Source organism: Opisthocomus hoazin, chromosome 1 (assembly GCF_030867145.1).
Source record: "Opisthocomus hoazin isolate bOpiHoa1 chromosome 1, bOpiHoa1.hap1, whole genome shotgun sequence".
Classification (NCBI taxonomy): Eukaryota; Metazoa; Chordata; class Aves; order Opisthocomiformes; family Opisthocomidae; genus Opisthocomus; species Opisthocomus hoazin.
The window spans coordinates 96,975,150-97,001,371 of record NC_134414.1 but is presented as its reverse complement, the minus strand read 5'-3'; the positions used below and the strand labels follow the sequence as shown (position 1 = coordinate 97,001,371).

Sequence of the window (26,222 nt, the reverse complement as noted above, 5' to 3'; positions counted from 1 at the left end):
TCATGTCTACTATGTAATTGTTTTCTAAGTGAATGAAAAGGGATTTGCACGTGGCAGAGCATTTTTTCCTCTTCCTCCAGACAAATCTCTCACCTTGTAATGCCTTTTGGCAGACAGAAGACATGTGATGCCTGCTTTGATCTACCTTTGCAATAGCTCGATGTGCACAATGAAGTGTTTTGATACTTTTGTTCTCCCTCCCTCTTACTTCCAGGAAGTTTTGGAGCCCTACAGTCTTTAATTCTGCCTAGGGGAGACTGAGAACTCATGCTAAACATCTGAGGGATGTGGTAACTTTTCCTCTCCTGCAAAAGGTTGAGGCAGAATAAGGGCAAGGCTGTTGCCTAATTTTCATTTAGACAGAAAAATTGCAACAATTACTCCTGAAAGCATCACAGCTTGATTTATTGTTCAAAGAGAGGTGACTTTTAAAGAGGTCTCAAATAAAGCATAGAAGACAACTTCCAGACTGGGATTTAAATGTAGGATCGTTTTTCTGTTTGGGTTTAATGACCAGTGACACACTAGCATAAAAACCACCTTGTTAGAGGGAAGCATGTCAAACTGAGACACCTTTCTACAGCTAGTGTTTGCAGTCGGGGTTGAGGTCTGGGGGTGGGGGGTGGGGTTTGGCAAGGCACTTTCTTAAACTAAACTGCGAAAAGTCAGATGGTGGTAAAGTTCTCCTTAAATCGTGAAGTAGCTTTGGTTTCGGAATGTGCTTGGCCCAGCTGCCTATGTATTGCTTTGATTTAAGAGAGCTGGGATGCTGAAACTGCACTGTTTCTTCTTCATAAACCAGTTTTGCTGAGAATTTTGTTTTGGATGATTTTACTCTGAAAATCATGTGGAATAAAACATCCGTGGAATAAATCAGAAAGTTTGGCTGAAAATAGCCTGAGTCTATCATCTTGTCCACATAATAATCACATTTTCTTTGCCTTTCTTGTGCTACTTGAACATTTTTGAAATTGAAATTGGATTATATGAGAGGTACCTGGTGCTTCTGGTTGTCACGGGAAGATGTATTTTCTTCTTGGGATTCTTGGGCTACCAGCTAGATCAGGATGTTTCTGTGCAAACACGCAGTGTTACTGTTGGATCGTCATGGAGCAGGTTAAGGGGAGCGAGGGGTGGGTAACAGTCCCAGGAAGGTCAAAGCAAAGAATGTTGTATTTTTTATCATACCTGAAAACACTGAATCCAAATTACAGTCAAATGCAATGGAAGGCGTTCACAGTGTTGAAAACAGACAAGACAGGAATAAAAGGTTATAAATGGCACAGGTGAACAAACTGGATGGAAAGCTGTGCTTAATGCATTTATACCAAGACTAAACGTTAGAAGTTTTACTCTGCTCCCAGCTGGTGCGCTCTGTGTGCCCTCAGGGTGCCAACCCGGTCAGGAGCTCTCCTAGCAGGCGTTGCAGATGGCCTTGGGCAGCGGGAAGGCGCGAGGCCACCCCAGTAAATCCCCTTTCCAGAGTCCCGTTGGTGGTCTGGCCATACTTAATCCCTCCCTTCCCCGAAATGTCTTTACTTCTGATGTATTGAGGAAGTGATACTTAATATTATCAAGCATTGTCTCAGTTTCTTGAAAATACAGATGCTGCTGTGCTGGCTTGTGGGTTCTGCTGTGTCGCTTCGCTGCCAGTCATTGCTTGCGCTCTCCTATGAGGACAGGCTGAGGGAGTTGGGGCTGTTCAGCCTGAAGAAGAGAAGGCTCCAGGGTGACCTTAGAGCAGCCTTGCAGTACCTGAAGGGGCCTACAGGAAGGATGGAGAGGGACTTTTCACAAGGGTGTGCAGTGATAGGACAAGGGGGAATGGATGTAAACTAAAAGAGGGTGGATTTAGATTAGATTTTAGGAAGAAATTCTTCACCATGAGGGTGGTGAGACCCTGGCACAGGTTGTCCAGAGAAGCTGTGGATGCCCCCTCCCTGGCAGTGTTCAAGGCCAGGCTGGATGGAGCTCTGAGCAACCTGGTCTAGTGGAAGATGTCCCTGCTGATGGCAGGGGGGTTGGAACCATATGATCTTTAAGGTCCCTTCCAAGTCTTACCATTCTATGATTTTCGTGCCAGGCAGACTGACTGGAAAGAAAGCAAAATTCTTCCTAGCTTTACATGAAGCTTGTAGGTGTTGTCAGTACAGGGATAATATTTGTCCTTTCTGTTAATGCATTTCAGTCTTTCTGCAGATTATTTTTCAGGGTGTCCTTAATTTTTCTACCCAGACAATCGTTAAAAATATGTACATCTGTGTTTCAGCAGCTCAGTGAAGGTTGGCTTGACTGATAGGTCCCAGCACCTCCTTCCTCTCTAGATAGAAGGCATAGAACTCATTAAAAAATGTCAGAAAGATTAACATTTCCCTCATTTCTTTCCTTCGAATTAGATGCACTGGAGAAGCAATATGGTTATGTGGGTCAGGAAGAACTTAATTTACTGTAGAAGAGCACTATTTCAGGGTTGAGCATCTCTGCGAGGCACAGGGAAGGGAGTGTGCAGCCTGACGAGAGTAACCGAAGTCTTCCATTAAAATTGTTCAGAAAATCGCCCGACTCTGAATTGGCCTCACAAGAAGCCTTGCATCTTCCCAGCAGACGTCCTTTGAACGCCTCCTGGCTCGTTCTGGTCTTTAGGAGACTGATTCTGCTTTGCGCTCCTCTGCTGGCCTCCATGGCAGTGAGGAAAGCCGACTGCAGGCAAGGGAGCAGAAGACTTGTGTGCGAATTGCACTCTCCTCGGGGTATTGATCTTAAATGCCTGCTGGCTTCAGTTTAAACAGGCACGGGAAGAAATAACTGATCTAAGAGCTTTCAGCAGCTCTCACCTGCTTTTTGTTTCTCTTTGATCAAAATATTAATGAAAGAGGCTGAGGAGGGAAACTGGGAAGAGAACGTACCGAGAGGACGGGTCTCACTTTCGTGGACTGACAAGTCCATGAGATGTAGGTGACGAGCATGTGGTAAGAGTTGGGACCCGGCCAGTGAAGCAGCTGGCTGGACACACAGACTGGCTGTGTATCCTCTGTTAACGGCCATTTTAGTGCTGGACAAAAAGCAGGCAGAGATTCCCTCGAGCCAGATGAGGAAACGGCAGATGCTTGTCCTCTTGAAATCACCTGAGATGAGGCATGAGCCTGTCGGGGGTCTTTGGAGCTTCCCTTTTTCCTCCGTCCTCCCCACTGGCAGCGTCGCTGTGTTGTACATTGTAAAGTGACAGTGACAAATAAATAAAATTTGCGGTTCCGGAGGTCAAGCCGTTGGCAGCTCTGCTTGGTGTGGCCCCAGCTCTTCCAAGTGACCCAGCAAAGGAAGAGGCAGCCGAGAAACTGTAATAACCTCACGAAAGATGATTTCATTGTGATTTGTGGCTTTCAGACAACTTCAGGAGAAGACGTCCGTGACTTTGCCAAGGTACTAAAAAACAAATTTCGAACAAAAAGATATTTTGCAAAGCACCCACGAATGGGCTACCTGCCTGTGCAAACAGTCTTGGAGGGAGACAACATGGAAACGTGAGTAGCTCTGAAGTGCCTAAGTAGCAATTCATTTGATATGCTCTTTGAGCTCCCCAGCTGGTGCCAACTCCCTTCACTTCCTAAATGCATAAAGCCTCTTTATTTCTTTCATTTCTGTTAACCTTGGCTGGCAGGAAAACACAAGCTGGGATTCCAATTGCCATTGCCTTTATCTGTTTTCACCTGTCCTTATAAAGGAGGTTGAACTTCGGTTAGGAAAAGAAAAGTACTTACCGGCTTACTGACAGCCTTGTAAACTTCTAAGCTTGATACGACAATTTGGAGACTAATGATCTCTTCATTAAATTTTTATTTTCTTCCAAATGGGTATCTTTCCATGGTTTTGTTTTTTTTTTTTAATTAGGCTAGTGTGTTTGCAGTCTCCCCAGCTGATTTCTTCTTTTCTCACCCTATAAATTTAGTCTTATTAAATGGCTTTGATGTCTTTATGGAAAAAAAGCGCAATAATGATGCACATGGAGAAATCAGTGAGTTAACCCAGTTCCCTTTGGTTCTTTTTACAAGTTTAATCAGTTGTTTAATGGCAATTGCATGCAGCTTGTTCTCGCGCTCTCTTTCTCTTTTTTAGTTTTAGATAATTTTTTTTCTCACTTTTTGGTTGGTTGCTCTTCACAGTCACTCATGTTGGTCTGTTGGATTTCTGTTTTTAGTTGTTGTGATTTTTTTTTTTAACCTTTCTGTAATTATTTTGCTGCTGAGTTTCTTCTGCCTCTCTCTTCACCTCCTCATTTTTTGTCTTGCAGTCCTGTTACTCTGATCAACTTCTGGCCAGTAGATTCTGCGTGAGTACTTTTGCTGAAGTGTGCTGCTGCTGCTACTGCTGCTGCTGCATTCCCTCACTTTTTTGTTTGTTTGTTTCTTTATTTAGTTTTACATAAGTTCATTTCCTTCTTTCTTTATGATTATTTCCTTTGGTGCACTCTCTGAAGGAATGTTTTGATCCCAAATGAGTAGAATGGGATAAATCCAGGAATTCCCAGCAATCGTGGATTGTGTACTGTATACTCTTTCTGGAGTATGTATTTTCATCGAATTAACAGAGATTTTGATGCAGTCCTACTAATGCTTATGAGAGTTTGTCATTTAAAAGCCTGTGTTTCTGAATAAGTGTCGATCCCTCTGAATGTATACTAAATGCTTTTTTTGAAAGATAGAAATTGAACTTGATGGATTAAAATCAGTTTCAGGAATGGCATTGTTTTGTAGATAAAGCTATAATTTGGTTTTATGTGCAACCGTGCACGCTCACGCACTCATGTGCCCCAATTAATCCAAAGCTCACTGGACATTTTATTACAGTTTTTTAGATACAAGATTTGTGAAGGCAGGTTGAAATGAGGAAATGTTTACTGTATTTTCTTCAGAAGTTAAAAAAAGCAGGATTTTTCAGCTATGAAATGGATTTTCGCTCTTGCACCATTCCTGCACGTGCATTGTCTTACTTGTTGTAGTAATATCCTCAGCATAAACTAAAGATGATATATACTTGCCATTGTGGCATTTGCTACTACTAATGTTACATTTGATGAGGTGATTTTAGAATAATGTTAAATAAGGATTATTTTTAATTCACATATTGGTAACTAATGAGAAACTAATAAACAGAATTTTATATATTTCTATATGGTAGAATGTATATGGCTTGCACCTTCATTGAATTTTTGGTAGAATAAACAACAGTGAAATGTATAGATTGGAATATTGATTTATAATTTTCATTTGGAGCACAAACCATTGGGAAGTCAAGTGAAGTGCTCTGCCTCTAGGAAATTTAAGCAACCAAAAAACACATCTAGTACTGGAAACCTCATATGGTTGAGGATTCACCCACAGAAAATGCCCAGAGGCTGGAGCCAGACTGAAATAAAGGGGCTTTGAACTTTAGTATGCACCTTCATTCATAAATGCATCTGGGGATGATGGCAGCATCCTATATACTCAACTGTGCATCTAGATTTCTTACTATTTGGAACAATTGCAAAGTTTAAAGTAGCATTTAAAGAAAGTTTGGATAATATGGAATGCCATCGCCGTGTCTGACATAACATGAAATTAATCTGCCGTAACATGCTTAATTCTAGTTACTTACATTAATAACATCATGGTATGCCTGCACCGATAGCTTCACACCAAAGGTTTGCTGTCGTATACTACAGGGAATTTAATTCACGTGCAATACTTAAGAAAACTTGAGAAATACTGAGAAACAGGATTTGTATGGAGAGGTTGCACCTTTTGTCAGACCAGCTCGGGTATCTTCCTGAGCACAATCCTTTCGTCTGGTCTGACAAGAAAGCAGAAAATTAAGAAATTAATAGTGGCTGGAAATAATTGCTTTTCATTTTGTTCTGCTAACTTTGCTCCTTTTCTTCGTGCTAGACCACTGGTCTTACAACACAAGTTACTGAGCTACCCAGGTTTGAAACTGTTTCTCAGTTACAGGGCCAATTCCAGCTTCAGCAGTGAAACCTCTTACTCTGGTTGCCATAAAACTTTCCCTTGTTTTCTAAGATCTTGCCTTTTACTGGTGCTTTCGTGCCAGTTTTCTGATAATCTTCAGAGTGCTCCGGAAGAGCATAACCTGGCAGCGTTCAACAATGCTAGTGCCAGCCTGACAGCAACATGTGGTATACATGGAACTGTTTATGAATACATACATATATATTTTTTATTAGAAGTTAGTAATTCTGACTGCTTATTATCCAGTGTTTTGCACAGATAGGCTGCTTGCCAGGCATTAAAGGGACAGCTCGCTTTTTGTGAGAACTTGTGTCTTTTTTACTTGGACTGTGAGCTGCCAGTGGCACAAATACAGTTTACTTGATTCTACACTTTCATGAAGCATTGACTGAGATGTTGAACAGCAAGGAAAGTGCCCTCGTCGTGCCAGCCACATCTCTGGGGATGCAGGGAATGGCAGGAGGTGGTGTTTGCCCCGCAGTCGCCACTTGACTGGCACTCCCCAGGCTGTTCCCGTAGACCCCAGCTTGAGAAACACAGCTGTGGAGCTGTTGTAAAAGGGGTCGTTATCATGGATAAATATTGGCTGTGTCTCTCAGCCTTCTTGCTGGCTGCTCAGACGGATTAGGTGGACTGAGTGTGTGTGCTCAGAAAGGCAGGACAGTGAGCTCTAGCACAGACGGGCACCTAAGAGCATCTCTACACAACAGCCTGCTGTGCAGCACAGTTGTGCACAGGCTAGCTCAGAGACTGGCAGAAGTGCACCTCTGAGCAGCTGAATTCAACACGAAGACTGCAGTGCTTCTCAGCGGGTTTGCTTTCTTAAGCAAATTTTCAAAAAGCTGCTTGAGGTAGATCTCCGTTGCAGTATGTTCTGAAGTGGAGACAAACCTGGAAATGTTGCCTCATCCCCTGGCTGCAGCTGACGGAGAGACAGAGTCGGCTCTAACAAGTTACACAACAGTGTTGTCTTTAATATATGTATATTACACACCTTGTTCATTCTGAAGTTGAAGCTTAGTTTCAAGGCAGCAAGTATGTGATCATGCAGTCAGGCTCGTCTTTTGCCTTGCCCTGCTGCCAAAAGGGGCATCTCTTCATTGCCCAGTTAGTCCCCACCGAGTGCTGTCCCTTATACGGGTGCGATGTTGGGGTAAGAGGGACTTAGAAGAATGATCCAGCTCAAAACTAAAGCTGCTTTTAACATAGATTTCCCAGTGGACGGACAGTATTGGCAGCAATACGTGTGTGCGCGTTGAAACCAAGACCTCTTCTTTCATTGACAGTACCAGCTTAGACCAGCTTAACATCTCCTGTGTGTCAAATAAATAAAAAAATGGGGTAGCATCAATTTATCAAAAAAGACATTGTTACCTTGCTCCATAATCCACTGCTGTAGATAAAAAGCATCCTTTTTCCCTCCCATCCCACATTAGTGTCAATGTTCTTACACAAAATAGGATATCAAGTTGCAGAGAAGCAACTGCCCATCCATATGAACCTCTGCTGTACTGAGGAACTCTATGAACTGAGTATTTATCCTCTGGTCTGCTGTGGTAAAATTTGAATATGTGATGGGTAGAAGTACAGTTGGAGGCCCAAGATCATTTCAGACAAAATGAGATTTGTGATATTTGGCCTGTAATGTCTTAAAGAGAAAAACGTTGCTGTTCTGTGAGAAGAAACATTAATGATGATGAGTTTTGTGTATCCAGCATAAAGCTCTATGAATTCCAAAGGATCCTAGTTTTCTACAGCTCTTTGCAGGCTGTTTAGTAAACTGGAAGATGATCAATCTAGTAGATTTACTGCAAGATTATCAAACTCCTAACACAGGAGCATTACAAACCACAGGATTATTACAGTTTTTGTTTACAACTAGTAAATACTAAACTGGTCTGCTCTTGCAATGCGGTGCAATCCCCGTTGGGCCGACCCAGCCTGAACCGCAGTATCCAACAGTTCAAAAGGAGGGGGAAAGTCCTTCCTCAGTCAGGAGTTCCAGAAGGAAAGTCAGCAGAGGTGGAATAACGAGAAGTTGGAATTTAGCTAAAATGCGAGGTTGTCATACAGTTTGGGAGGCTGCATCATTTTGTGTTATTCCAGTACCTCCTGATACACGCAGACTGGCAAAATCCCGCACAGCATCAAAGGGTGCGCTCTGAGCTGTGTAGGCAGCATAGTTCGATGATGACGTTCTCCAGAGTTAAGGCTGTAAGAATCAATGCTCTGATTGATGAGAGAAGTCCCGTGGATTGTTTTCATCAACACTGATCTACGGTTCAGGTTGCAGCTCTGGAAAGACGCTAGGCAAAATCATCAGTGTCTGCAGTGCATTATTAAAGGCTCATTTCAGACATTTTACGTTTCTTGTATTTATTTCTAGTTGCTTGTGGAGTAGTCCTTAAAGGCCCTTGTAAGCGGGCTGTGCTGGAAGCAGGGCGGGAGGCAGAGGAGAGGTTCTCAGCAGAGGTTTTGCAGCCGGTGCAGGGCTGCGCATGAAACAGAATTACCAGTGAAGGAGGCAGGTGTGAAGGGAAAACCGGGGCAAAAGCTCTTCTATAAATCCTTTGGAAAAGGGTTCCTCGGGGACTGGTGTGAAGAAGAGTCATTGCAACGGATGGATTGCAAAATGGTCAGAATCCCCAGTGTGGTACCACAAGACGTTGCACCGATGGCTTGAGGAGGCACGTGCAGCACCTGGAGTTATAATTTTGCTGTTTATCAAACATAGCATAAGCATAAGGCATAGGAATGTGAGGGTATAGGCATAGCTAAGTGTCTTTTTTACTTTTAAAGGGGTATTGTTTGTGATTAATCAGTGTTTTCTGCCTTATAGGCCTGCCTCGTCCCCTCAGCTTTCACATGATGATACTCATTCACGCATTGAACATTATGCTAGCAGGTATGAGACCAGCTGGACTTTAGGCAGAACTTTCTCTAAACAATCATTTAAAAAAATAAAAATCCCAAAGGCTAGCAGCTGTCTGAGCGCTTTTTAAAGCAACATAGAGTTTGGGGTTTTGCATTCCAGGTTCTGGGATGCAGAGCATCGTCCATGGTTGCTGTTAACCAGCCTGCCAACTAACTTGCATGCCAGAGCACCTATGTGCTCAGAAGTGGCCTTTAGGTCCTGTGGGGTCTTTGCTGAGCTGCACACTCAGGTTACTGACTTTTTAGTAGGGCTTGTAGCGAAAGGACAAGGGGTAACGGTTTTAAACCAAAAGAGGGTAGGTTCAGACTGGATATAAGGAAGTGAAACACTGGCACAGGTTGCCCAGAGAGGTTGTGGATGCCCCATCCCTGGAAACATTCAAGGCCAGGTTGGACGGGGCTCTGCGCAGCCTGATCCAGTTGAAGATGTCCCTGCTTATTGCAGGGGGATTGGACATGATGATCTTTAAAGGTCCCTTCCAATCCAAACCATTCTGTAGTTCTATGATTCTGCATAGGTTGTTTTTTTTTTTTTAATATGCACCCTGCTGTAATCATACAAATCCAAAGAGCAGAAACCTCCAAACTCCGTGCGAATCTCAAGTACCATTTTAATGTGAAGTAATTCATCTTGTGGAATACCACAAGCAGGATTTTTCCTTGATTTGGAGGATTAAAATAGTGGTATATCACTGCTTTAGTTCACTTGTCTGCTTTCATACTGCTCTTAAGAATAGAAAAGTGGGTGAACTGCACAAATACAAAAATATTTTTTCACCAATTGAGCAAATTTACAAGGGCTGAGGTAATGAAAAATAGTTATTCCAACTTCCTCTTTCTCTCCCCCAAAATCACTTGATCAGGAGAGTTATTTCTGAATTATGCAGGACATTTTTGAGGGGCCAAGTGTTGAAAATGAATGAGAAATGACTGATCATTACAGTTCTGATGATGACATTGCCAGGTAGAAAGCAATTTGTGTAATCCCCTGGCATCTTAAGGCCTTTCTTTGATAGTGGAATTAATTAATCATGAGGAGTGGAATATAGTCTGTGAGAAAGGGTTAATAAATTAGAAGTGAGTTTAGCCAGGTCGTTGTAACAAATAAACCGTCCTTAGCGATAATTTATTGCAAAGCTTTTTGGTAATCAACAGTGAGCACAAATTAATTTGAGTTTTAAATTCATCAAAAACATCACGCTCTTTAATTCTTTCAGGAATGTTAGAGCAAATAAAGTTTCTGGAAAACATAATTGATTTTAATGAGTCTTGTTTATTTTTCCACAGGCTAGCAGAAATGGAGAACACCAATGGTTCTTATCTAAATGACAGTATTTCACCTAATGAGAGCATGTAAGTAGGCTGTTTTAATATTTTTGACGTGTGTTTTCTTGTGAAGGTTAATAACTCAAAATGAAATTCTGTAGCGCTGAATTTGCATGGTCATGTACCACATCTGGTTTAATTTAGTGATGAACTCATGTTCTTTCAGTTTGTTTCATAGCGTCTAGATTTATGGCTTATAGCTTAATACCAAATTTATGCAACAGACGATTGATACCTTCAAAAATAAAATTACTAACGTCTTCCAAAAAATTACTGATTTATTCAGCAAATAGTTCCCATCTTACTTGGGAAGAATGCTCATCGTCTGATGTGTTGTAAGGACAAAGATAAAAAGGTAACTCTTCTATCTCTGCTGCAAGCTGAATCATGTTAAATTGCTGCAAGCTGGAAATGTGGTGGGCAAAGTGTTGTTCAAAAGGTTAGTGGGGCTAAACAGAAAACTTTGGCCTGCAAATACCTGAGATGCATTGCAAGTGTAAGCCGAGGGGGGCTCATCCTCACCGTGACGTATTAGAAGTAGTAAACTTTAAGTTGGACAGGTCACTGACAAGCATTCATTGTACTACTTTAAATGTAAAGTCATAAATAAATGTTTTAATTTTTAAAAAGTAGTTCGATCTAATATCACACTAAGACCTTCTTGTGGTTTCTGACATGATAATACATTTCTCCTCTCATGATTTTCTTGGTCTTGTTTATTCTCTGAATGAAAGGACATAGAACTAGAAAACGAACTGTGAGTAACGTTTCTGAAAACAGGGTGGAAGCACAGAAGTCATTAGCACGCTTGAAAATTTGGTCTTCGTTAACTGTGTAGGAGAAGCTGTAGCACAGATTCGAAGCCAATCAAATATGAAAAAACTCAAATCCCAACTTTTCTAAAAGTGTTCTTTTCTGTTCTAGGTAATCTCATCCTTACCACAGTTTAAGGGGTGGATTTTTTTTGAAAATTCAGACAGAATCTTCTTTTTATTAAATTTGTAGTGTTCTTGTAGCATGGCATAGTCCTCTGGCCAGTTTTCATTCACTTAAATTGAGATTCCAACTCATTAATATTTTATAAGGTTGGTTGTGGGCCTGTGAGATGTTCTTGGATAGTAATAAAGCGATTTCTTTGTTTTGAAATAGTTTCTCTTTTGACTTGATAGGTTTGTTACCTACCAACTTTGAAAGAAAATCCCCTGTGCAACCAAGTGTATTGCTTGAATATGTTGGTTTAAAAAGGAGAAAGTTAAAATGACACCTCAAAACTAATACATATGTAACATCAGTATAATTTCATGTAGTTAATGAAAACTTTATTTCCGAGTTGTATGTCAGTTTTGTATTGTTATGAATAGAGGTAATGCTGTTACTATTATATATGGAATTTCCTGTGATCCACACTGTAATATTTCAGTGTTCTTAGTCAAAAAATCATACATAAGCAATATCTTTTATATTACACTTTGCTCTTGCTGTTCAACTCATTCTTTGGTTAATTAAAAATTGTGTGAATATGATTTAGTTAAGAAGTTAACCGCTGACTATCAAGTTTGTTACTCAGTTTGTACTATTAAAATGAGAATGAATCTGTAGATTCTGAAATTTGGAAGAAATGTGATCCAGGTACAAATTGCAGCAAAATCAGAGCTCACCATGAATTCGCAACTGTAATTCTTTCAGTGTTGTTTGTCAGGTTATGCTTAAGTAGTATTTGTTGATGTTCTTATGAGTTTTGGATTACCAGGTTTGTAGTTAGTTAGCACGATAGATGGAGACAGGGAGGGAAATAAAGACATAATGTGTATATATACCACAAAATATTTTCATATGTAGTGTTATTGCAATTATGTATACAACATATGTGCAGGCTAAAAATCACACAAAAAGAGTATGTCTTGCAAAGTGATGTTGTATTGCAATAGTTATGTCACTTTTTCACTGTTAATTCACTTAAAATGCATAAGGATGTTTATAAATGCAAAGCAGTTGTTTGAAGGAAATCACAGTTGAAGTGTTTAATGAAAAGTATAAATTCAGGAACTTTGCAAGCCTTTAAAATTTTACTTAGAAAAAGGAAAGGATGCCTGTTGTGAAAAATTAATATTTCCCTTTTATGAGCTAATGTTAATGAGCTCTACATTGCTTTAGCACTTCTGCAGTCTATAAAATGGCATCATTAACATTTTCAGGAACAAAATGGGAACAAGGAAAATCCTAATTTTTGAATAGTAACAGCTATTGAAAACACCTGTTAAATTCTGGAATTACAAAAGAGCTAGAGTGAATTGTTTTGTTAGAAGTAGAGTACTGCCAGAAAAACAAGATTCCCAACAGCAGTGTCATTTTTTTCTATCTTTGACTTGTGGTGTCAAGAGAAACCTTCCATGGTTTCTCACAGTCACTGCTGGTGATAGCTGTGTAGCTTAGAGCTTGGATGCATCTCCTTAGCACCTGAAACACCCATGTAATTCTAGAAGGTGGTCAAGGTCTGCAGAATTGGATTTGCTTTTCTCTTCCGGAGGTGTTTCTGTTTGAAATGCTGGATGGCTTCAGGGGCAACAGAGGTAAAGAAAGAGATCATATGTATTAAACAGAATATGTTTGTCTTCTGACAGTGTACATCATTTGTAGTTTAAAAAAAAACCTCAGTGAAAAATAGCATAATTTCATTAGATTAAGTCAATATTTTTTTATTTCACCTCATTTACAATTTTATAGAGAAAAATGTTTACATAGAGGACACCTTTATTACATAAGGAGAGTCTGTAGGTGTAAAAATAAATGCCTTGCCTTTGCTTGAATGTCCTTCCACAACACAGATCAGCCAGCAGCAGATGGCCTTTTTTCTCCAGAAAATTCTTAATAGAAGTTAGGCAGAAGAGGTTGACCGCTGTGGCAAAATTTGGCTTTAATTATCTGAGAAGCAAAGAGGAAGAGAGGTGGACCCTGCAGAGAAGGTGCAGATTTTACTCTAAGGTGCATTACTGTGCTCTTCGTTACAAAGAGTTCAGTAAATCTCTTTGTAAGAAATGAGAGACGGGGAGTGAATCGTCCCCTTGTATTCACTGTGAAGTTAAAAACGGGGAAGGGAACAGCCTGTTTTATCCTCCTGTGTTTTGCAGCGATGATGAACACTTGTTAATCCAGCACTACTGCCAAAGCCTGAACCAGGAGTCCCCCCTGAGCCAGCCTCGAAGCCCTGCCCAGATCCTGATTTCTCTGGAGAGTGAGGAAAGGGGGGAACTGGAGAGAATCCTGGCGGACCTGGAGGAGGAGAACAGGTGGGTGATACCGCCCGCTGCCGCGCCGAAGCTTTCTTGCAGTGAGTAACAAGGCTTGACACCGTGTCGTCCTTAGCTCGCTCCCACTTCCAGTGGGGTGACGAGTCAGCATGTTTCTTTCCTAAAACCTCCACAATGGCAAGCTTCGAAAACATGCGTGGGTCACCTAATGCTCGTGGTGCCACCTGCAGCAAGCTCTGCCAGCCGTGTTCCGTATTTCCTTCTGTTCTACCGTTTCCTTTTATTTCCATGGCAGCAATGAGCTTCATGCCAGCCTTACTTTGTTTTGCTGTTACGAGAGGGGAGGGTGTGCAGATTTGTGCACCCCTGTCTGGAAAAAACAGGCAGAGGTTCTTGGAAAGACAGGCTTTTCTCAGAAAGGTTGGACACTGGGATACATGAGGTTTTGAAATGACCTCAACTCATTTAAGCTAAAGGATCTGTGAAATAATTGTGCTATGCAGTTAGATGGAATTCACTTCGATAGGCTTTTTAGGGCTAAAATGAGTTAAAAGCGGCATTTTCTTCAGACAAATGAGTTCTTTCATGGTGGTTAAAACTTGGGTCCTGTTTTCTTTCTGTTTGTTTGGTGTAATTTGTTGCCATTTCTGTAGCCTTCCAGTATCAAAAATAATTTGCCACTTTTAATTTCAAGTTTAATTGAAATTATCTTTGTTAATCACGAAAAACACCCTGACTGGATTCTTGCAGCACCACAACACTGCAGTCCTCTTTCTTTGGTACCCTGGTGTCTTGGGCCATCAGCATAAAAACTGACAGATCTTGACCCTGGCAGATTCGTAATTGCAACCATGAACTACCAAAATTAGGCTGTAGGATAGAAATAATTTAGATCTACAACAAACCACATTTTTATTTGCCTTCTGCTATCTTCAGCTTTTATGATAAAGTCTGTTGGCATTTTCATGGTCTTTTTCTTGCTTCTTTAAGAGGTTTTAATGCAGTAATCATTTACCTCAGGCATGTCAAGAAAATAATGCAAGAGTTGGCAGTGTCATATATCTTCTCTCCATCCATAAGTCTTCTTTGGATGGTACTAAACAATTACAGTGGTGACATCACCCCACCATCTGCATATGACCATGGCTGGGACTTCTTTGCAAAGAGCAGAGCCTGGGTTTTCAGAACAGCTCGAGTTGGTTTTGGCCTGGAGAAGCCTGAAGTAAGCTATTCTGGCACCTGGAATAGGAGGAAGATTTAGATCTGCCTTGTGCTTCCTTCTGGATGTGCATCAGCTGCTCCTCCACAGATTAAGTCTCTTTTACTCTATAAGTAATATGCTTGAACCAGGAAGAGGAAGGAGCCTGTTCTCCATAAATACCAGGTTTTATTTTTCTGTAGGCATGTCTCTACATCTCCAAGGGCAGGGGCAGCTAATTTAAATAATAGTTTGTATCACACATGCTTTTTTCATTAAAGGTGTCATTTGCTGTCAGAGTTACCTTTTTAATCTGGCATTATTTTCTTATGCCCTCGTGTTTCCAGTTGCGTTGTACCATCTCTTTTCAGACTACACGATCTTCAGACCAGGTTTAACTGAAGATCGAACTGCTAAAATCTTAACTGCTTTCGGTGAGGAATTAGTAGCAGAGAAAACACCTGGAGATCGTGTTTCTGCCTGCATGAAAACTGCTGGCACAGTGTCTGACAGACATGTAAATAATAACAAAATGGAGAGCGAGAAAGAAAGAGGAAGGGTCAAGAACACACTTCTTTTCAGAAGGATTTGGGAGAACGTAGAGGATCAATAGGCAGAAGGGATGAGGAAAGTGTTTCAGACAGAAAGCAGTAGTAAACAAAGCTCTTGCTCTCTGAACAGCAGTGAGATTTTATTTGAAACAAACGCCAGACTTCCCACTACATAGTACATAAAGCCCAAGTACTTTCCGAAGTGGAGGAAAATCAGTATTTTGAAATAAGCCATCGTACTTTGCATACAGGACTTCTGTAGTTAAGAAATACTGTGTAACTAGTACCGTACAGGTAGTAAAATAGTTTAGTTTTCAGGGGAGGGGTGTTACTTTCTTAAACAGCACTAAAAAGGAGAAAAAAAATCATAATGGTTTTCTGTCTGCGTACAAAATAAGCTGCCCACCAGAAAGGAGGATGGCTTTTAAAGCAGCTTCATTTTAGATTAAGAATGTGGTATATGAACATTAGTATAGCCTGGAGTTAGACAGCTGTTTAGCTGACCAAAAAATTCCTTTTCGGGGTTTATGCCTTAATTTTCAGTATGAGCTTTATTTAATGTAACAGCTACTAATGACGAATAGCACGTTAAAAAATCTCTGACAAGAATTTTGCCTTAAAAATACCTCTTTTGAAGTTTGCTGGTCCTGGATTAAACAAGAGGTGTAGCCTGTAAGCTTGGTTATAGCCAGTTGTTTGCTCATTTGTGCTGCGGGAGGCACAGTTGCGGACGGGATGCCCCCACAAGCAGCCTCGCCTTTTGTGGGTGCTTCGGGTCTCAGGGCAACAGGGACAGAGAGGTCTGTTTCTGTAGGACAGCGTGGAGGTCACACTGCTGTGATTTTCATTGATTATGACAAAATCGTGACTCTTGTCTCCGCAAACCGCTATAAATAGCTCGTACTTAAATGTGAGGCGGATGCTCAAAAACGAACAAGTCTTTGTTGTTCTGATGGCTTGTCACAGCCAGATAACTCTGATTTTATGGAGGAAACACTAATTCCTGTCCAGAAAAATAAACCATTCAGACAGGGTCAGTCAGGAGCCATTCGTATAACTTACCCACCTTTAAAGAAGAGTCTTGTCCCCTGAGGTTGCTGTTTTCTAGTCTTTCTCCTCCTTTGAGTTTGTGCAAACTTTTTTTGGTTGTTGCCAAAGGTAACCAACAACCTGGGACCTAATTCCTTGTGTGAACCCAGTTCGGGTGGGTGAACACCTATTCCTTCCCATGCTGATCAGAAAAATGCCCTCTGAGTAAACGTAGTTTATTGCCGCAGCATGAAGACTCGGTGAATCCGTTGCTTGGAAGTGAGCTGAACATGATGCAAATCATGTCGTGACCACCCGGTCCTCTGCCCAGCCTCACAGCACCTGAGCTGTTTCATCTCCAGGGTAAATACCTTGGGTCTTGTGGCCGGAGCGTGTCCCCCTGCCCATGCCGAGCTGGGTGCGATGCTTCTGCCTGGGAAGGCGAGTGGTGGGGCAGCTGGCGGTGTGAAAAATAAGCAGTCACCCTTTCCTGCCTGTGTTGACACCACTTTTGTTACATGCACCTCTGGTGATTTTTGACAATGAAGATTTAGTGCGCTCTGCTGTATCTTGTATTATTTTACAATTAAAGTCGGCACATGCAGGCACTTGTCAGCAGCTCTTGGGAAAGCTGCATCAAGTACCAACAAGAAGCAATACTACGATATTTGAAACACTTCACTGTCATTTCTCTTTTTCTTCTGCTCTCCACAGTCTCCTGCTTTTTAAAAAAAGCCCTTATCTTTTTTGCTTCGTGTTTTGACTTTTCTTCCTCTCTCTTGAGCTCTTTATTGAATTCTTACCTCCATTTGGTTTTCAGCTGCAGTTTCTGGTCTCCAAATATTTCCATCTTGACTTGTTACTTAAATAAGAAAGACTATTTGAAATTATAATTTTGAGGTTTTGCTTTTAGACAGATTAAAAAGATCTGTTGCCTATTTTGAATTTTTCTGAAATGTATTATCCAACTTATAAACTAACCTAGCTGTGGCACAGTTCTGACTTGAGTTTTTTTTTCAGTTCCAGGCACCTCTTGTTAGATATTCATTATTTATCTGCTAGCATTCTGAGACCTTGGTGCTTTTGTAGCTTGCAAATACGACTTCCTTAAATAATTCATGGCTAAAATATGACTGTTAAATAATTTATATTTGCTAAAATGTGAGCATTTTAGAGAAAATTTTCAGCTGGTGAAAATATTTCATTGGAGTACTAGGCCTTCAGACTCATGCTCAGTTTTACATCACATGGAATACTGTGATAAGACTGTTTCTTAGGTGTTCAATAGACATAAAGTAATCTTGCTGTGGGATACAGTATTAACGATATTGCAATATAAGGGAAAAAAACCAATTAAAAAAGCATGCCAACAACATTTTGAATGAATATTTCAGAAAAAAAGCAGGCATAATTCAGTGTCCATCTAAAGTGGTACATTACATAGGTTATACGGTAGGATAGGTCACACTGACCAGGGTGTGCTGTACTAGCATTAAAAAGAAAGCATGCGGTTTTGCAGTGACAAAGAGTCAGCACTTTTTGCAAAGAATTAAAATACTTTCCTGCTATTTTAATGACTAAAGAAGGTGAACATTTCCTAATATTTCGGTTGATTCAATATCACTGACATGCTTCTGTAAAAGGGAGCCTTCTCTCACCTTCTCTTGTTTTCCTCCCAGCTCTGCGCTGTACTGCAACAAGAACTTAGTAGGTGAGATCTCCAGCCGGAGCAATTTGCCTTTCCTTTGCTTTCCTGACTGGCAGCGGGAGCGCAGTGGGCTGTGTGCTGCTGGAGAAGCGCTGATACCCCGAATCTCAGAGCTGCCCTGTTCCCGTGCAGCTGTGGTGTTCTTTCAGATCTGAAGACTGGTGAATGGCCTCCTCAAATAAGTTCCTCCTGTATAGTTACCGACAGTGAGAAAGTGATGCATTTCTAAATAAGCTGTGGCTCCTTTTGGTATTTATTTTGGCATTGAAGAAGGGGAACTACATCTTCTGAGTGCGAAACATCGTGAGTAAACGCTGGCACTCTAGTAAGGGACAGGCGTAGATGGTTTGGTTACCAGCTTTGTCTGTTTCTTCAGACCACTGATTTTCTGTAGGGAGACGGAAAATAACTCAAATTCACAAATTCTCAGTTGCCTCTCAGAGGACTACTCAGTAGATGGGGTCCACTAGGATTTCCGTCACCAGGCAATTGATGCTGCCAGGGATAGATGTGATTAATAACTCGTGAGCTCTTTACTACCCAGCTCTTTACAGTTGTATAAATCAAGGTTACATTACATGCTTTCTGTTACTTTTCTTCATGAGTGCTTCAAAGAGGTGCAAGCACAGTAAATGGAATATATGGGATTTTTCTTTGAATATTTCGCCTACTGAAGTAGAGTATATTTTCCTAGTGATCAGAAGATGCAGCAGCTTGCTTTGTTTGTGACGGCCAGGTGTGACAGTCACCTAGCCTGAGCTGTGGTGGGGGGAGGCTGGGTTTCCCAGCGCTGCCCGTGCTTGCTCAGTTGCATACATTTAAAGAGGATTATGCTTTTACCTCCCCTTTCTCATAAGTCCCATTTTATGCTGATAATGTCAGAGCGCGCCTTTCCTTGGGACATGGAGGCTTTGCACCAAGGGCTGTGGCTGTGCCTTTGGATGCCTGGCTTGCAGCAGCAATCCGTTTTCACTGCACAGCTTAAAACTATTCCAGAGGCAGGAATAAGGGCTGATTGTTCTCTCCTCAAGGATATTCTTACATCAGGTTTTGAATTCTTTCTTTTTTAATTTGCAGCTTTTTTGCGCTGTGTTAATACAGGTCTTCATTCCTGTATGTTTATATCCCAATTATTATGATATTATTGGTTTTCTGCACATGGCATCACTCTTACGGCTCTGAAAGCGGCTGCTGTGATGAGTCTCAATTCTCTGGACTAAGGGTGTCACAGTTTAAAGCAGGGCGTCAATGAACTGAGTTGGCAGATGCTCTCTATCAACCCCTACCCTCCCACCAGAGGAAGGAAAAAGGAGGAAAAGGGAGGAGAGACTTACAAATTGAATATAAAAGGTTTTACTAATAACACTAATAATACTAATAAATAATAAGAGAAATAATTCAAAAATATCCAAAACCAACACTGAGTTTTCCGGGCGTTGGGTGCCGGGGCACCAGCAGCTGCCAGGCAGCACTGGGAAATCCCGGACTGGACTTCGCAATACACGGCTCTGGATCTGGATCAGGATCGCAGGTAGAACAACGAGCAGGGTCCTCTTCAGAACCTGACCATGGACAAAGAGAGCGAGATCCTCGTGATCCCTAGCTTTAAACCGAGTATGATGTGCATGGCATGGAACACCACGTTGGTCAATATCGGGTCACCTGTACTGTCCACCCCTCCATGCAAGTGTGACCCTTTGCGACTCCTCACTTGGGGGACTTACGAGGTCTGTCGGTGACCTTGGCTGCTATAGTGATCATTATAAACAGAGGCCTTTTTCTGCATTCCTTTCCTACCGTTAGCTCAGTGTAACTATAAACACCAGGTGTTACCAGCTCTGGAGCAGGCACTGTCTGTGAAATATGCAGCCAGCTTCAGAAAAATGCAGTTACTTAGAAGAACTTAGCTGTAAGGAAGATTCACTAAGAGAGAATCGGTTCTGTTTTAACCAAAACCAGGACAAAGGGCTATGTAGCTGGACTGAAGGGGTGCAGCTGGAAAACTCAGTGACACAAATGCTCTGGGCAAGCTCAGATGCATCCTTGAAAATGACATTCCTGTGTTCCAACAGAATTACTGTATTTAGTTACAGAACTCACAAATTCAGACATAGCTCTGGTGGGATAATATGCAGTATCCTTTACAATTTTTTTTTCCTGTAGACTTTCAGAAAGAGTGGTTAACTATTTTGTATCAGACATGAAGGCATATTTATCTGAATTACTCCTGGTCTTCAGTTGTTTTTCAGTACCATAGTTGCTGCAGGGTCTTCTGTATATTGATACTTGAGGCAGTAAATGTGGGTTTGTAGCAAGGTACCTGATTATGTTGTAAGTATGACCAAGTACATTTATTTAGTTTCCCTTAGGGTGATATTTTATCTTTTGCTTTACAGCACTTCAGACTTTTGAGTCTGCTGTTTGTGGAGTATTGCCTGTATCACACATCTGGGAAATTCCTCATGGGGTAGCAGTAGCCCACTATCTACAGACTTTGTGAAAAACAAGCTTAATTATCAATCCTGTTTAAACTTTAGTCTTCAGTAAGACCATGCGTGATGCTGTTGTCCTTATTGCTTTTCCCTTCTGTATTTTTATTCACTATTCACCAATTCACTTAGCTAGAAGTATCAGAAGACATGAAGTTGTGGGGAAGGCAACACCCAGTACAGCCCTTCTTTGTTTTTTCCACATAATTTGCATGGTCTTGAAACTGTATTTCATTAAAACAAAACCTTTTCTCTGAAAATGAACTCTTCATAGTCTTCCCTCTTTGTGGGAGTTTTAGAAACCTCAAATTTTGGAACAACCTGAAGTTAAGAATGATCAACAGGCTTTTTTAACCTTTAAAAACTTCTGCAGAGGAGGGATCATGTAGGTCAGACATCCCTTGGCGATCATGTTCTGGAGGGGTGCCGCAGTTCCAGGTTAGGACACATCCATCAGGCAGCTGCTGAGGGCACAAGTATGTTTGAAGAACAGTCAGTAGCCTGTCTTTGTCCTTGGCATTGCTTTCTTACCCCTGTGAAATGATACATACTGTTTTAGTTCTTGTTCTCGTCACAATAACGTACCTTTAGAAGTGTTTCCAAGCTCAGTAAAGTTTATTGGGAGGTTTCTGAGGTGCTATTAAGCCTCCAGACCAAATTGTCAGTCTGCATTGTGCTTTGCTGGGAGAACTGGCAAAAAGTGCCTGTTCTCACAACCTCAAATAGGAGCAAGTTGGAAAAAGTAAGATCTGGGTCACTGTGATGAGTAAGCAGTTACCAGAGCATCGAGCCATTTTTCCCCCCTCTGGGAAGCTGTGAAGGAACATCACAGGAACAAAATCCCAGTGTGGTCTATTCGGCCTCCCTTGCCTGCCAAGTTCCTGCTGCAGGTTACTATTTTTGTGGTTTTGGACTGTGTTATCCCTAACAAGGTTTCAGCTTCTTACTTTCTGTGCTCTTCCTGCTTGGTAGATTTTTTTTCACGTGGACTGCTATAGATCGTGTTAGTCTATGGAGTGTTTTACTGGAGTAAAACTGGAGTTTTACGGAATAAAAGCACACGCTTAGCAGTGTCATGAAGCTACAGTAGACTGCGGCACTCTAGGCAGGGCAGTCCAAATGGAGATAGAGATTATACCCTACAAGTTAGCGCAGTGTAGTTTAACAGCTGAGCTCACTGATTTGTCTTTTCCTCGTGTTAGATTAGTCATTTTAGAGCTAGGCTGGAAATGCAGTTGTGAATATGAAGAGAGGAGGGTGATGTGACCTGGCTGACAACAGCAGAGTTGCAAATAAGCTCTTGAGTTCCGTGTTTTGCTCTGACTTTTTGGGCCACCTTTCTGTCTTGGCTGTCTCATCAGTAAAACAGATAGGCCGGCCGGGTGGCGTCCGCTTTGGTTCGTGTTTGTGAACTGCTTTGATCACTCAGAGTCCTCTTTCAGCACTAATTACTGCTCGAGTGTATTTGTGCGTGGAAGCGAACAGGCAGTCCAAGTTCTGCTAGGACGGGCAGTGTGCTGGAAGGCGAGGCAGGGCTGAGCCCAGGACAGCCCGTACCCGGGCTTCGGGGGGTGCCTGGAGCCCAGCCAGCCCTCGGCGTCCGGTGCCTGGGAGGGGGATCAACGGTGAATTCTGGTGATGCAGAGAGCCTTTTGGCACCAGCTCCGTGCAAATCCGTGAGGCGTAAGCCTTGCAAGCAGGTGGATTCAGCAGAACGAAAGGCAGGTGATGCAGGCGAGCCTCTGCCCCCCAGCAGCTGGGCACGGCATGGCACATCACATCACATCATCACATCACACCTCACGAGAGGAGGTGCCTTCTCATCGTCCCGCTCCGAGGGGAGTCTGCACAAACCTGTTCAGCTATGTAAAGCTTTTACCTCCACATTACTTCTCAACAGAAACTTGCAAGCGGAGTATGACCGTTTGAAGCAACAGCATGACCACAAAGGGCTGTCTCCACTGCCGTCCCCACCGGAGATGGTGCCGGTCTCTCCACAGAGCCCCCGGGACGCTGAGCTCATTGCGGAAGCCAAGCTGCTCCGCCAGCACAAGGGCCGCCTGGAGGCCAGGATGCAGATACTGGAGGATCACAACAAACAGCTGGAATCGCAGCTGCACAGGCTGAGGCAGCTGCTGGAGCAGGTGAGTCCTCGGGCCTTTCTTCTAGATCTCTCTAGAGCCATCTTCCAAACAGGGGCTGAAGTGTTACCAGTAACGACAACAGACCAAGAAATCGTATCTGTTAGAGGCTGGTCAGAGAAAAATGCTGACTTGTTCTACAGGCTGCAAGTGCGAAGGTGAAATCATGTTTTGGTGTTCTTATTTAGTCGTCTTCCTTATTTTATTCAGAATTCAGATCAGTTGTTTGCATGGATGTATGTACTTAAAAACAAACAGAAGAATGTGTGTATTCATGGAATATATAAAAAATACAAAGATATAAAGATTTGTGCAACTGTACTGAGCTGTTAATAACAATCTTTTCTTTTTTTCTTCAATTTTCAGCCGCAGGCAGATGCCAAAGTGAATGGTACAACAATATCCTCTCCTTCTACCTCTTTGCAGAGGTCAGACAGCAGTCAGCCAATGCTTCTTCGTGTAGTTGGCAGCCAGACTTCAGAAACCATGGGTAAGATTGCAAAGTTCAGATTGTCATAAAAAGCAGTTATGGTCCCATTTTCCAGCAAAAAAAATCCTTAAACACAGAAAGTACTCTGCTCTCATGTTAGTTCAAATGAGAATGAAGTAGACACTTGCAGCGGTCTCCGATGTCATCTGGCCATTTACACTTTACATCTTTATTATAGTTCAGGCTTTTGCTTTTGATCATGATGCACACAGTAGCAGGAGTAGTTTGACATTAAACGCAAAGCTCAGCCAGGGCTTGACTTCTGAAAACAGCTGTCACTGAAAAGCTAACTACTTCATTCTAACTGACTTTCAGCTATTAAGCATGACATGACTGATTTCAATGTACATAGTATTAGTTATGGCTAAGAGATGAAATGTATGACTGGCCATCCTTATGTTGACTGATGCAATCTTATTTTTAGTATGTCGTGGCTCAATCAGTAGGATTGAGCTGTCACTCATAGGCAGTGTTCATCTAGTGTATTTCCTAAATATCACATCAGATGTGATAATGAACATCATAGGTACTGTGGAGTAAGGTTAAATAATAATATTCTGTAGCTAGAGGCTGGAGTTATTATTTTTGTGCTTTTAGTAACTGCTCTGTAGCATTTCCCTAATTTCCTATCTGTTACATAATTAATAAGTATTTATTACCAAGTAGTAAGGATTTCCTGTTATTAAAAAAGCAATAAACCGTTGCAGCATCTTTAAGCAAATATACCTGAATTGCTTTAACAAGATAATACTTGAAGCCTGGTGATAATGTTCAGCTTCATACACAGGAATTTATTTAGTATATATTGGAGAGAGGCTTTGGGGGACAGTGAGAGGCTTAAGTGAGAGCTTTTCTCTTCGCTGCGGTTAGTGAAAGAGTCAATGACAGTGAGAAGTTGAATGCGAGGGGATGTTCTGCTGTGTCTAAAGTGCCATTGTGGTGGGACATACGGGTTGTTCAGGGGCTTTTTCTTCCATCCTGAGCGTAGGCAGTAACGTTAGCCTTGCCGTTATCAAACAAGATGAGTTCTATACACCCTACAACAAAAAATGTGAAATAAATTGTACCTTTAGGAATGCTTAAGTTAAATCATGAGGGTGAGAGTACGGTCACAGGTAACAGCAATTTCATTTGAATCTTTAATTGTGTTACTATTGAGTAAATATTTTGCAACAGAGTGAACAAAATATATCGGTGGAGTAATTTGCATGGCTTTCTGAAAAAATATCATTAATTTCATCACATGAAATATGTGAATTAAAATACAGAGATAGGAAGGACAGTGGCTCCAAGCTGTTTTGTTAGAAGTCTTGTAGTTTCATGTTTTATCATTTGTAGGACAAAATTCAGTAATGTACGTCATTTCATTTGACTCATAGAATCATAGAATGGTTTGGATTGGAAGGGAGCTTATAGATCATGTCATTCCAAGCCCCTGCCATAGGCTGGGACACCTTCCACTAGACCAGGTTGCTCAAAGCCCCATCCAGCCTGGCCTTGAGCACTGCCAGGGAGGGGGCAGCCACAGCTTCTCTGGGTAACCTGTTCCAGCATCTTACTACCCTCATAGGAAAGAATTTCTTCTTTATATCTTATCTAAACTTACCCTCTTTAAGGTTGAAGCCATTACCCCTTGTCCTGTCCCTACCTGCCCTTGTAAAAAGTCCCTCTCCAGCTTTCTTGTAAGCCTCCTTTAAGTACTGAAAGGCTACAGTAAAGTCTCCCCGCAGCCTTCTCTTCTCCAGGCTGAACAGCCCCAGCTCTCTCAGCCTTTCCTCAGAGGACAGGTGCTCCATCCCTCTGATCATTTTTGTGGCCCTCCTCTGGACCCGCTCCAACAGGTCCGTGTCTCTCCTGCACTGAGGGCTCCAGAGCTGGACGCAGGGCTCCAGGTGGGGTCTTACCAGAGCGGAGCAGAGGGGCAGAATCACCTCCCTCGACCTGCTGGCTTTTGATGCAGCCCAGGGTACAATAGGCCTTCTGGACTGTGAGTGCGCATTGCTGGGTCACGTTGAGTTTCTCATCAGCCGGCACTCCCGAGTCCTTCTCCTCAGGGCTGCTCTCAATCCGTTCTCCACCCAGCCTGTATTTGTGCTTGGGTTTGCCCTGACCCGTGGGCAGGACCTTGCACTTGGCCTTGTTCAACTTCATGAGGTTTGCACAGGCCCACCTCTCAAGCCTGTCCTGGTCACTCGGGGTGGTATCCCTTCCCTCAGGCTGTTGGCAAACTCACTGAGGGTGCACTCAACCCCACTGTCCATGTCGCTGACAAAGGTGTGAAACAGTGCCAATCCCAGTACTGACCCCTGAGGAGCACCTCCACATAAAATTACTCCTGTTCAACTGGTGAGGCTGAAATTAATTAATTAGCAAGCATACAATCATATAAACTTATTTAAAGCAACTATTTAGACATGAACTGAGCTTTTTGTTTGTTCAGTTGAGCCAATATGTGGAAGGACAGTGAGATGTTGAATCATTATTAGTATGATCATGTTGAGACTCAGCAAAGCAACACTGTTGGCAGCGTGGAGCGGAGCTTATAAAAAGAATTAGTAACCAAGCTAACAAACTGCAACTAATTCAGTTTGTCGAGTCTCCTTTCACACCGGAAAGCTTTGCTAGCTAGTTTGAGAGTTTTCTGAAATGCAACTTAAAATATTCTTGAATTGTGAGCAGAACCAGAGGATTTGTTGTACATAATGCTCCCATGCAGCAGGCATGCGCCCAGTAATGAGGGAGTCATCCTTTTTGAGAAAATACTGAGAATCTCTAGGTCTCTCAGGCAATGAGGTAATGTAGTGATAGCTTCTATATATTTTTCTTTTTGAAAGGAGGCCTTAATTTTTATAATTTGGTTGTGGACCCGTAGCACTTCTCTGTCTCTCTGCTTTTTCGAGGAGAGATTACTGTAGGAGGTTTACCACCAGCAGTGTTGTCCAGCAGTTGGTAAAATCAGCGACCCAGTCAGGTCCTAATTTACAGATAGAAGGGCTAATCCCTCGATAACCTGAAGCACACCTGGGCAAGTGGAAAGGTTCTGCTTTTCTTCTCATAGAGTCCTATTGGGAAAGTCATTATCTTTGGCCTTTCTCCCCCAGTA

At 42.0% G+C, this 26,222-nt stretch overlaps 1 protein-coding gene across 22 annotated transcripts in view; it reads left to right on the top strand.

Annotated features, from left to right (window-relative positions):
• Positions 1 to 26,222, top strand: part of DMD (dystrophin) — a 1,341,705-nt gene that overhangs the window by 1,297,460 nt on the left and 18,023 nt on the right. For 15 of the 22 annotated variants that reach the window (XM_075430270.1, XM_075430262.1, XM_075430225.1 and 12 more), the window contains 7 exons: positions 3,385 to 3,521; positions 4,289 to 4,327; positions 8,845 to 8,910; positions 10,227 to 10,292; positions 13,394 to 13,552; positions 22,389 to 22,632; positions 22,996 to 23,119. In XM_075430270.1, the coding sequence (XP_075286385.1) occupies positions 3,385 to 3,521; positions 4,289 to 4,327; positions 8,845 to 8,910; positions 10,227 to 10,292; positions 13,394 to 13,552; positions 22,389 to 22,632; positions 22,996 to 23,119 (835 nt within the window). Of the gene's footprint in view, positions 1 to 3,384; positions 3,526 to 4,288; positions 4,328 to 8,844; positions 8,911 to 10,226; positions 10,293 to 13,393; positions 13,553 to 22,388; positions 22,633 to 22,995; positions 23,120 to 26,222 lie in introns of those variants that run through there. The other 7 variants (XM_075430166.1, XM_075430318.1, XM_075430335.1 and 4 more) reach the window with 4 other exon arrangements.